This window comes from Rissa tridactyla, chromosome 1 (assembly GCF_028500815.1).
Source record: "Rissa tridactyla isolate bRisTri1 chromosome 1, bRisTri1.patW.cur.20221130, whole genome shotgun sequence".
Classification (NCBI taxonomy): domain Eukaryota; kingdom Metazoa; phylum Chordata; class Aves; order Charadriiformes; family Laridae; genus Rissa; species Rissa tridactyla.
Window position 1 is genome coordinate 72,886,101 of NC_071466.1, and position 12,188 is coordinate 72,898,288.

The 12,188-nt window shown below is 42.5% G+C and overlaps 1 protein-coding gene across 1 annotated transcript in view; it reads left to right on the forward strand.

The window, feature by feature from the left end:
* The window catches only part of RFX8 (regulatory factor X8), a 29,627-nt gene extending 24,207 nt beyond the window's left edge, over nt 1-5,420 (forward strand). Inside the window, exons 13-15 of the mRNA XM_054187854.1 lie at nt 364-458; nt 1,608-1,722; nt 5,161-5,420. Coding sequence (XP_054043829.1) covers nt 364-458; nt 1,608-1,722; nt 5,161-5,420 — 470 coding nt within the window. The remainder of the gene's footprint in view (nt 1-363; nt 459-1,607; nt 1,723-5,160) is intronic.
* Nucleotides 5,421-12,188: the final 6,768 nt, after the last annotated feature.

Genomic DNA, 12,188 nt, shown 5'->3' on the forward strand with positions numbered 1-12,188 from the left:
CCCTCCCAAACCAAGACTTTTTTCCTCAACCACATAAAATCTCAGATAAGTAAGTTGGTATTGAATATAGCCAAATTCCAGCTTTCACATTGGAAGTGTTTATTCTTGCCACCTTTGCCATGACGACTAGGTCAGTGCAGATATGGTGGAAATGGACATAAACATGAATTCCGACTGATTTCAAAGTAGGGTTCTATTCCTCACTAAAGCAATAGTATAATTATATTAATTAAAATGCTATAAACAGATGTCTTAATATATTTTAAGCTAAAGATAAAAGAAAAAAAGTGCTAAAAACTGAATAAACAAACCAAAAAGCAAGCCAATCACTTCAAGTAATGATCTCTTTCCCATATTTCACAGGTTTGAATGACTTAATGTCTTTGCTGGCACCTTCCACAGATATTCGGGTTCTCCTGAACTGTGTGTCTTCAAATCTTCAGGCTTTTGTCATTCAGGTATAAAATGAATTTAATAATTTCAGAAAAGAAAGACTGATCACATCATTTATCCTGCTACATGCTGACTGTCACTACATTGTACACTAGCAACCTGACCAGACTGCAAATTTGCATAAATACAATTTATGCATGCTGCAGAAAAAGGGAGAATTAATTGGCATACAAAAATTCCATCTGTGCAAACAACCACAAGCACATTTCTATGCATCTATCCACTCAGGCGGTTTCAGTATCTGCTCTCATTTTGTAGCCACATACTTTAATAGGCCCTAATAAACGAAAATTCAGTAGAAAAATGTTAGTAAAATGAAGAGAACACTTTATGATTCCTGAAATCGGTGATTCATGAAAGTGTTGACTTTTAGGAGGTGGTAAGAGAGTGATCATTTCTAGTGAAATGTCTGTAACTCTTGTGAAAGATTCATGTATGATCAACCTCGCACATGCACCTTCCCATAGGTTACCAACTCTACCACCCCTGTTCCACCAGTGATTCAGAATTAGCAGTAGCTTGATGGCACCACTGCATTTGGTTGTTTGACAGACCAATTAATTTGGGTGTGGGAAGGGGTTAATTTTTTTTTCCCCTTTCTGAAGAAGCAGGGTAAATTGTACTTCTTCAGCTTGTTTATTTCCTTTTTTTTAAAAATTAAGAATAGTACTTTGCAGTTCTGTGGTGCCTTCATCTCATAGAACCCTCAGTTACCTCGTGGGATGGTATAGGGAAGATGGACTGGGAATTTTCCTGGGGGCCGAGAGTTGTAGGGCACAAGACGATAGACACAAGTTGCAGCAAAGAACATTTCCAATAGATAAAAAGAAAAAAAAAAATACCATGAGAGTTGTTAAACATGAGAAGAAGTTACCCAGGGAGGTATCTCCATCTGTGGAATCTCCATCCTGGAGGTATTCAGAACTTGGCTGGACAAGGCTTGAACTAAGCTGGCAATGCTTTGAGCAAGTAGTTGGATTAGATGATGTCCAAAGATCCCTTTCAACATAAGTTATTTTAGGATTCTAATAAAAAAAAAGCAACCCTGCTTGTTCCACCTTTGTATGCAGTTTTTACAGGGAAATACTCCGCAACAGTGCAAGGAGTTCTTTTAACCAACTTTATCACAAAGCAATTTTTTTCTCTATCTGCAGCCAAGCAGGAGTAAGGAGGAGTTTAGAAAAGTGGCATCAGATTTCCAGTTGAGGTGGAACTTCCTGCTGACAGCAGTAAGCAAGGCTTTGACCCTCACCTACGCAGACAGTTTTGGTAAGTAGGATCTTAGTGACTCTCATCTGACATGCCCCTCTGTGTCCTGAGATGGCAGAGGCACCAGATAATTTTGACTGACACAAATTTACACCATAGTCGGTAGAGGCATCACTTCTTCCTACTCCCTTCCTTGCATCAGGCAACGCCATTCACCTGGAGATGTGGCTAGCCAGGTCAGGGAAATTAAACGATTCATCTTCAACCAGATTTGTTTCCTGATCCCAACTCTAGGATGTTCAGAAGGGAGGGAAGTAGGAGCGTGCAGCTGGAGATGGTGGGAAGGGCAGGACTCCCTCTTTCGGCAGAAGCCATCATTTGTCTGTGGACACACCGGGAACAGCAGCCTGAGTAAGGTGTGAGCCTCTGCTCTCCCTCCTTACAAGACCTGCACCCCCCAGCAGAAGGGTGTGATGGAAAGCTGGGGACACTAATATCTCAAACCATAAAAATTCCAGATCTCTCAAGTGATAGCTCCCAGCCCTTCAGGTTCTTTCTGTATAATACAGACAGAGCAGACCCACTGAGATAACTACTTGCCAAAAAGGCGGTTAGTTCTTCTGACAACAGCTATATACTCCTTCTCCTTGTGCCTTACACTGACATAAGTGCTTGGCTAGCCAGCAGCAAGCCTGTTTAAGCTGTTGAACTGACCGAAAAATAGTCACTCCTTTAGCTGGGTTAGTTTCCTCTCTGTTTTAGGGGTCTGAGCTGTCAAGCATCAAATCCAACCCACACCAGTGCAAGGCAAGAGAAGCGAAGGGACCGTGCAGTCACAGTCACTCGAAGTGGTACTTGAAGTGGTACAACCACGTCTTGAATCAGTTCAGTCCCCTTCCATTGCTATATTTCATCAACCCGACCTGCCTTTCTCTTCATCTGTAAAACCTTTCAGAGGCTCGCTCTCTATTATTCATTCTGCAGAAATGCACCGTCTCCTGTGAGCAGCATCTGATCCCAAACCACATGAACTGCTTTTTAGGTTTTCAAAGGCGCACCTTCATATTTTTTCCTCTTCTGACGGATGGGGCTTCACACAAACAGCCAAAGAAAACCTCATTATCTTCTTTGAAACTCCCCTTCAAAACTGTACTTTCATGTATTTCCTACAAAGACATAACAAAGGGGTATGTTAAGGTTGTCGCCTTTTGTATTATTTGGTATTCTTCCCCTGCTAATGTCAGTGTTTGTGCGTGTATGTGTGTCCACTTTTTCTGCATCTAGCTGCTACCTTTTGCCTTACATTTAGATTGCAAACTCTCTGGAGTGGGATCAGAGTTTTATTCTGTCTCTGCAGGGAGCACAGTAGGGTTCCTTGTCCATCAGCTGCTGCATTACGGTAATAAAAAAATAATCATTCCTTTCTCCAGAGGAGTTCTGCACAAAACTCTCCAATGGTACATGCAATATTTTGAGCAATGAGGAGATTAGGAATGAATTCCAAGAACAGCACTGGAAGCATAATGTTTATCGAAATTCCCCATGATGATGAAATCCTCTTCCCTCTTTCCACTGCAAGAAGAGTTTAATGAATTGCCTCCCTGTTCTGCAGTTGTTGGTGGCCGGGGACACAACTGATGGAGAGCATCCGTTCCTCTGCTGAGGCTTCCTTAAATGAGTTACACATGATATTTTCATCCCATTTATGACAGTCTTCCTCGTATACTTTGGTAGCACTAATACTGAATTTATTCTCACATATGAGTGAATTAAAAAAATGTCTTTTAATCTTTCCCTGTGATGCTCCAATTAATTTGATCATTATTATCTTCTCTCTTAATGCCTTTGGTTCTTTAAGATGTTGGGCTATATGACCTAACAATGTCCCTTCTTTCCCATGTTTCTATTCTGGTAGGGTTTTGAGTTTTAGTGGACAAGGCTGAAGCCGTTGTTAACAAGCCATCTGGTGTAAAAATTCTGTACTCAGGGTCATTGCTTTTCAGAAATTTCTTAAATCTCAGCATTTCTTGCATGAATGGTGGGCAGTCTGCAAGTGGAAATATGTAGCATCCACACAATTACTTAGGGAAATGTGTGAATGTCAAATTAAATGCAGTGTGCCTTCCCCCAAAATAAACCACATACCAGTAACCAAACCCAAACTTACTTCTGTCTAGGGCTCTTGCCTTGGAGCTTGGCACATCTGGCACACATAATATGCTGACGTACTCACACCTCTGGATTTAGGATTGACTTTTACCCTTTTCCAGCCCAGCCTCCACATCGGTGATGCCCAAGTGTGATGGGAGGAACCGTGCAGTTACCTCCCCTTGTAAGGCAGCAAGGAGCCGGTGTGCTACAGCAGTCAGGGTTAATGGGACCTCTACAGCTCTTTCAGCTCCACCCCCTCTCCAGCAAATGTGCCCCTACATACCTCCATCACAGAGCCTCATGTCAGCTGGCCCACCTCCATTTCCTTTGCTGGTCTCCCTTCGGAGGCATTCAGGGATGTATCACTGAGCAACACTGGCTGGGCAGTGACCTGTGCATTCCTCTTTGGAAAGCGAGCTGCTTCAACATACTACCTCTTCAAAACCGTGTCCCTCTGCATAATCCCACGGGGCAACTGGAGTGGCAGCTTTTGTTTCATGCTTACTGAGTACATTGAAAACACCTCTAAGACTGTTAGTAACACTCGTGGACTACTTATGTCAGGTCTGTATAGTTTGAACTCCAAGTATAAAAGTCCTTTTCCTTGCCCCATACATAAACAAGTACTTCCACTTACTTTGCTATAATTCAAAGATGTACAAAAGGGCAAAGAGCAGAAGCAGCAGCTTCTCAGACACAAATAACATCAAAGCAGGCAGTATTTCTCATTTTTTAAAGCTCTGTAAAGCTTGGTCACCCATACAAATTGTGGTATCTCTTTGTTGATGTCCATGTAAACATGTTTGTGGAATGCATTAATTGCTTGATGAATCGCTATGCAGATTTATGACATGGAAGAAGACCTGCTCTTTACTGTAGGGGCTTTCAACCAAGGTATGATTCAAAAGTCAATGGCCTCAGTGAGTCTCTGTTGGCTTTTAGCAGTTATGCCCCAAGCTCCCAAGTCAGCCGTTTAACGTCATAGATACAAGACATACAAACGTCTGCAGGAGAGTTTGCTTGGGAAGAGGTGGAATGGGGATGATACGTGGTTGTTGATAAGCTTTGTAGTAGCAGTGAATTGGGGAGAAGCGACTAAACACAAGTACACTTTCCAGCTAAAATAAGGGGAAACATAGGAATTTACCTATGTTTAAAGTCTGCAGTTGGTACCTATTTTGCTGTGATATTTGGAAGTACCTAATTCTGTAAGTGCTGTTTGATGAGTGCTAGTCTGCTACTTTGTCTAGTCCACTACTATAATGAAGCCTTTCAAAAAAGAACACATCATAAAGATAAGCAAATGAAGAGGATGTTAAAATCATTTTTGCTTTTCTTTAAACCTAGGATCCTGGCATTTGTTTAATTTGCTCCTCATGGATTTTGTGGCTCACATTTTCCTGTCCTATATAGAGGAGGAGGGAGATGAAAGTTTCCTGGTCACAAAGCAAAATGAGTCCCCTGTTGTGTGGATTTATGAGCCCAACTATCTCTGGGGCTATTTCGCAGAGGAGCAACCTCAAGACAATGCTCCACAGACAGCTCTTGTAACTTTGGTGCAGAACCAGAATAACTTCGGATTAAGCAACATTTTTCCAGAGTTCTGAGTTGTTCGCTGGACACAGCCACAGGCCGCAAGGTGAAATAAACACTAACTTTAAAGAAAATGACAAAAAAAAGAGGTTATATATTGGGTAAATTGGGAGGGATTAGGAGGGGTGTGGTTGTTTGGGGGGTTTTATGTGTGTAAAGTAGAACTAATGAAATCTAGGTTTGCGTGGATCTGTGTCCAGTGTCACCTAAACCTCAAGCCACAGAGCATCTGCAGCAGCCCCCAGCCACCCCACGATCCTATCAAGGGATTGTGATCTCCACACCAGCCACCTCCCCATCACCGCAGTTCCCTGATTCTTTCCTTAGGTTTCCAGCAGACCTTGGTTCTCCTTTAGGTTGCCCAAGCATTGTCTAGGCAAGTGCAGCGCTGTTCTGGTGGGTTGGGAGCAGCTTGTGGACTTGCTGACCAAACGGACTGCATACATTTATTGATCGGAAGAGAGAGCGCATGGCGTGGTCTTTTCTCACTGTTGGAAGCACCGAGAGTCTCTCTTTCTTCCACCTGCCTGTTAGTTTTATCAAAACAAGCAGAAGCATGAAATCCTTGAGACCTTTCTGCAGTCAGTCGCCTGATTCAAACTTACTAGCGTGGGGGATGACATACAGGTAGAAAACAAGATAGACTCTAAGTCTTCCTAGGATGCAAGGCTGTCCTTATATCAGGACATATGGGAACACAGATCAAGGCTCTGTGCTTAACACAAGTGACAAATTAGACATTCAGCTGTTTTCATATTTCTCTTCCATGCAATAACAGCCCTTGTCTTAAATCTTAGAGAACATTGTGTTTTTCCAGAAAACAGTGCTGGACAAATGTTAATGGCACCAAGACTCACAAAGAAAATTACATTTTGAGAGTCATCCTGCTAGAGTTATTTTACTGTTTATCCTGCACCTCCCAAGACATATTCAGCTTCCATAAACTAGGACCAGGACTGGAAATAGACTGTTTTAAAAACATCTTTATTAGTTAGAAAGACCCTTGGAGGATCCTTGTTTTTAAACGCTAAAACTAGCTCAACAATAAAAATTGGAGGGGAGAAAAAAGGCACGAAGGGGACAAATCAAGAATTATACACGATAGGCATGTTTGACAGTTGTTATTTTTCAAATGTATTATAATGACCCATCCTGCCATACCACCTTAACCTCAAAAACCAAACTGAGATGAGTGCAGGCTATGAGCAAGGAATCTCTAAACCACCAATGGTTAGAAATTAGGAGACAAAACAGTAGAAAGCTTACTTAGTATCTGCCCTGCTTCCTGCGCTTTCAGCGTGCCGCCCACATGCGCTTTTACATGGCCCACTATGACCAATGTTTTTATGCGGGTGTCAGCAGACAAGGGTTTGACCCAAGTTTTGTTTACCCATGTGTAACGGTTTTCCCTATTTTGTACATGATCTCAGGAATAAAGCAAGGCTGATGAGAGTGTCAGAGTAAGAGAGGATGGGTATAAAACATGAAATGGGGAGTAGGACGATTTGAGAAAAGGTATGGATGAGGGAAGGAGAAAGTCTAGGATTGGGAGAGTGTAGAAAGAACTTAGAGATGAAAGATCCCGATGGACTCAAACAGTCCACATGCAAGATGCTGATAATGGCGATATAAAAAAGAGAGTCTAGTAAGAGCCTGCTCATGCTGTGATTCAAGTGTTTGCAGTCTGTGAGGTAGATGAAAAACTTGAAACTGGAGCTGTGACGGAGTGAATGTGCACTTCTGCCTACTCGTGTCCTTCAAATGGGTGGTAGCTCCTACCTCAACCATTGCAGGCTCCTTCTCTGGGTGTCAGTACTAATTCCACGGGCTGCTGAAAAACACAGCTGCCAAAACATCACCCACTGCTTGGTTCGTATTGCCATCTCTGTAGATTCCCTGAATAGATTCCCACTGCATGAGGATTTGTGTTCTGCGACTTTTTGATCACCAAAAATCATCATCATGCTCCCAAGCAACCATCTGTCCCTGCTCCTGACTAATCCCCCTTCGGCCACAACCTGTTCTGCGGGGTATCGAAACCCTCAGCAGCCTCAGCAGCATCCACCAGCCACGCTGCTGTTTCCTGGACCGTGTTTCTGACATATTGCTCTGTGCATCACGGGTATATTTCATAATTTTTCCTTTTAATTCCTTTACCTCACGCAGCCTCTGCAGCTCTCTGCGACCCAGTGTCTTTCGTCAGTTCCCATCCTCCACTCCATCCTCTGCCAACAACACCAACCTCCGTATCTTTTTCATCTTGTCCCACAAGGCATTTCTATGCCTTCTCTACAGCCTGTTATGCTTGGGAAAAAAATCTGTTCATCGCACCTCCACCCTCATCTCATTGAAATTAGTGCTAAAAACTCAGTTTTGCTGTGAAACCCTGTAAAAATGAGAAGGAGGACTGGTAACAGAAATCAGAAAAGAATCTCCCAACCTTGCCCTGATATCAGCAGCATCAATATGTGTCTGGGCCTTAGCAGATCCCTTCATGATCTTTCAGTTGTCACCTTCATTCTTCCTTTTCCATCCCCATCTGTTTTTGGTCCTCCATTCCTAGTTCATGCTGAATATAAATCACACTCCTCGGCAGAGAGACCATGTTTTTCCATTTATTTTGAACAGCACAGCACATTTCTGAATCTTTTTTTTTTGGTAATTTGAAGCATGAAAATAATTCTTAATAATCTTGAAGATGGAATACATTCCAAGTTGGTGACATCTCCTGAGGAAAACATTATTTTTATATGACAAAATGTAGAGGGCGGGGAGTGAGACAATACAAGATTTATACACACTGGCTTAACGGGGAGTCTGGCAGATTAAATGCTCTATAGCCAAACGCACATCGTATGAACTAAAAATTGTTGAAACCGGTGGCAGCAACGAAGATGCTCTGAGTGAGCCATAATCTATAAAAGTGCAGCTCAGAGAGCATTGGCCCGATCTTTATTCCTTATCACAGAGCTTGCAGTTGCTTTCTCTCAGCACGAATAGCATTTTTTCATCTAGAAAATCCAATTCTAGGCTTCCTCTCTTTGTTCACTTGTTACCAAATTAAAATCCTATTAAACTGCACACCTGCAGTGGGTTTATCTGCAGAGCACCGTGCTGTAGCTTTTAATCCAATTCTACACCTCCGTAACATAAAATATACTGCAAATCAGGGCACGGAGAGACGGAGGTTACACTGTTCATAGCTCTGCTGGCAGAGAGCAAATCAAACACCTTGATTTGTTAAAAAGGGAGAAAAAATAACGACATAGTTAACTACTTCACTTAAAGGAATGATGAGTGTTCATCTGAGTGGTCTGTATAATCCAGGGTACAGAGATCAAGTGAAATCATTAACTAAAATGATCAAAAAATGAGAGTAAAATCTTGACCCTGCTTAAATTGAGTGGCGAAACTTCCACTGATTTTAAGAAAGCCATGATTTCAGCATGAAAAAGCAGTCCCCATCAGAGGGAGAGACGGGCTGAGACTATTTGTTTTGAAAAATACCAGAAGGGCTTATAGCAGACATATAAAGTGTGAATGATGCGTTAAAAAGTGGATGTGGCCTCCTATCGGACCTCTGCCACCCTATGAGGAAACCCAATGTGTAGCTCCTCTTGTTGGGTTAATTGATGTAAAATAAGGTCGGGTATCTGCAAAATACCTCGGGTTCAGCAGGAAAGAACAGAGATTACTTTTTTTATTCAATAAAGGGAGAAAGAATGATTTGCAGTCCCTACAGTCAAAAGGTTGCCGTGTTTCTTTTCTAATTTTTAGCTCATCCAGGTTATTTCGGAAGAGAGAATTCTAAGTTAGATCTTCCAGTCAGAAGGGAAGCACTTCTTCCTCAAAAAGATGGACCGACATGCTTTATTTTTGCTTCTGACAAACAGCAAATCTTCAGAGAAAACCAGCCTGACTTGAAAATTCTTTATGCTAGACCATTCTTACTTTTCGAACCAACTTTAAGAAATACTGTTCTCATTCTCTTAAATTTAAGATCTTTTTTGAGAAATACTAAACGCAAAACTGCCAGCGATACAGTTATTTTATGTTGTCACACGATTCAATTGTTTTTTAGTTGAATAAATCTTCGGAAGAAAAATGGAAAATATTTGTGGTTTGTTTTTATCTATTTCTTATATTTTTTCTTGTCAGTAAGGCTGAAGGCCTACCTGATGCACTAAATTTATCTGGATGCTACAGAATAAATGAATGACTCTGTGTCAATGCTGCTTTGTGTCTACAGTGCTGTCGCAGTTTAACCCCAGCCAGCAGCTAGGACCACGCAGATGCTCATGCAGTTCTACCCCTTCACCCAGAAGGGCAGGGAGAAGAGGGAGAAAAGGAGGGGAAAGGGAAAGGAAAAAACCTCATGGGTTGAAATAAAGACAGTTTAATAAGCAAAGCAAAAGCCATGCACACAAGCAAAGCAAAACAAGGAATTCATTGGGGTTGTTCAGCCTGGAGAAGAGAAGGCTCCGGGGAGACCTCATAGCGGCCTTCCAGTACCTGAAGGGGGCCTACAAGAAAGCCGGGGAGGGGCTGTTTGCAAGGGCATGTAGCAATAGGACGAGGGGCAATGGTTTTAAACTAGAGCAGGGCAGGTTTAGATTAGACATTTGGAAGAAGTTCTTTAAAATGAGGGTGGTGAGACACTGGAACAGGTTGCCCAGAGAGGTGGTGGAGGCCCCATCCCTGGAGACATTCAATGCCAGGCTTGATGAGGCTCTGAGCAACCTGATCTAGTTGAAGAAGTCCCTGCTTACTACAGGGGGGTTGGACTAGATGACCTTTAAAGGTCCTTCCAACCCAACATATTCTATGATTCTATGATTCCCTGCTTCCCATGGGCAGGCAGGTGTTCAGACATCTCCAGGAAAGCAGGACTCCGTCACGCGTAACCGTTACTTGGGAAGACAAACGCCATCACTCTGAACATACCCCCCTTCTTCCATCTTCCCCCAGCTTTATATACAGAGCATGACATCACATGGTGCATAATATCCCTTTGGTCGGTTGGGGTCAGCTGCCCCAGCTGTGTCCCCTCCCAACTCCCTCTGCACCCCCAGCCTGCTCGCTGGTGGGGTGGTTTGAGGAGCAGAAAAGGCCTTGACTGCCTAGCAACAACCAAAACCATTAGTGTACTATCATCACTGCGGCCATCCCAAACCCAAACCATAACGCTACATCAGCTGCTACTAAGAAAGTCAACTCCATCCCAGCATATAGAATTTAGCACTAATTTCTATGTCTTGAAAAAAATCCTGCTTTGTTTCCCATTTCTGCAGGATACAAGAGTCAATATGTCACATATAATAGTATTAACTGAAAAAAATAAGTTGCATATAATGTTATTTGTTTATGTCAGACACTAGGTTGTTTGAACTTTTTCTATAAGCAAAGTACAAGATAAGACACTATAAAGAGAAACCCCGGAATAAATTTGTACGAAATAGCAAATACAGGGTACGAAATTTCTATCCTGCATGCATGAGATTGCATGAGGAAATTCCCTGAAACACCAGGAAAACTGGGTTTTTAAATAATTTCGAAGAGCGCGTCTACAGGGTCTGTTATTTCAAGAGGGGACAACTGTTTCGTTGTTTCAAGAAAGGACATTTCCTGAACTAGAGAAAAGCACTTGTCAGGAGCTTATCAAGCTTTCACTCTTTTTGTTTTTGGAAATCTACATTTATTTTCCACTTGCATCTACGTTTTTCTGTCTCAGCTCAAGCACTGAAGTGGGAATCAATTCAGAAGGGTGGCATCACCGCAGATGTAGACCAGGCCATGTGCTAAAGGAATAGGTAGTCACGTATTCAGTTTTGCTGATAAGATAAAGAGTTTGGTGGCGAAATTACATACTGTAGGGAAGTATCTTCACAATCTGAAAAATGAATTTGAGCCTTAAGGCCCATTATACCCATTTTCACCTTTCCTTCAGGTTTTTGTGGTGAAGATAAAAAACAAAAACAGAGGGTCTAGGAAAAACATAAGCTAAAAATGCTCAGTATTTCAGTCCGCTTTTATCTTAAAAAGTTTATACCCTAGATTAGATATGCAGCATATTCTCATGAAGCAATGTAGCAGAAGTTGTAAGAGTGGAACGACCTTGTGATCTGTTCTTCACAGCTATGGAAAGGTAAGGTCTATTAGATGTATCTGACAACCTGGTGAAAGGCAAAGACTCCTTTGAGACGCATTCCTCCCTGTCTCGTATTGAACCTGTATTCCTGAAATAATCTGCGTGAATACAATGAAAGTTTGCAAGCAGAAATTATAAAGAATTGTAAATTTGCATTGCCATGCTGAGGGGGTCTACTGCCAAGAACAGAAAAGGAGCAGGATGCAAAAGCGCCTTTACTAAATAGAGCCATTGATATAAACCCAAAGATGCATTCAAATCTTTGCCTAATTAAAACCTTGCCTGGGAAACATATCATTTAATAGCAGCTCCACGTACTTCCATGTCAAAACAAACCCCACGAGCACTGGAACTAATGAGGTCTGCCTTCCTAGGACTTGCGGGTCTTGCTGTTGCTCGACCCTGGTGTCCAAATGAAGCTTTCCCTGCAACGGGAGCGTTGAAGTGGACGCGCTCCCTCCTGGATTCTCTCTTCTCCAATAAATGGAAGAGACCGCACCGCCTCCGCTTCCGTGGGTTCACGTGCCTTTCGCTTTTGCGGCACACGCAGAGAATTATCTCATGCGATACCTGCCCGAGGCCACCCACCCACCCACCTCCCTGCCCCGAGCCCCCTCCCCTGCCAAGGACACCC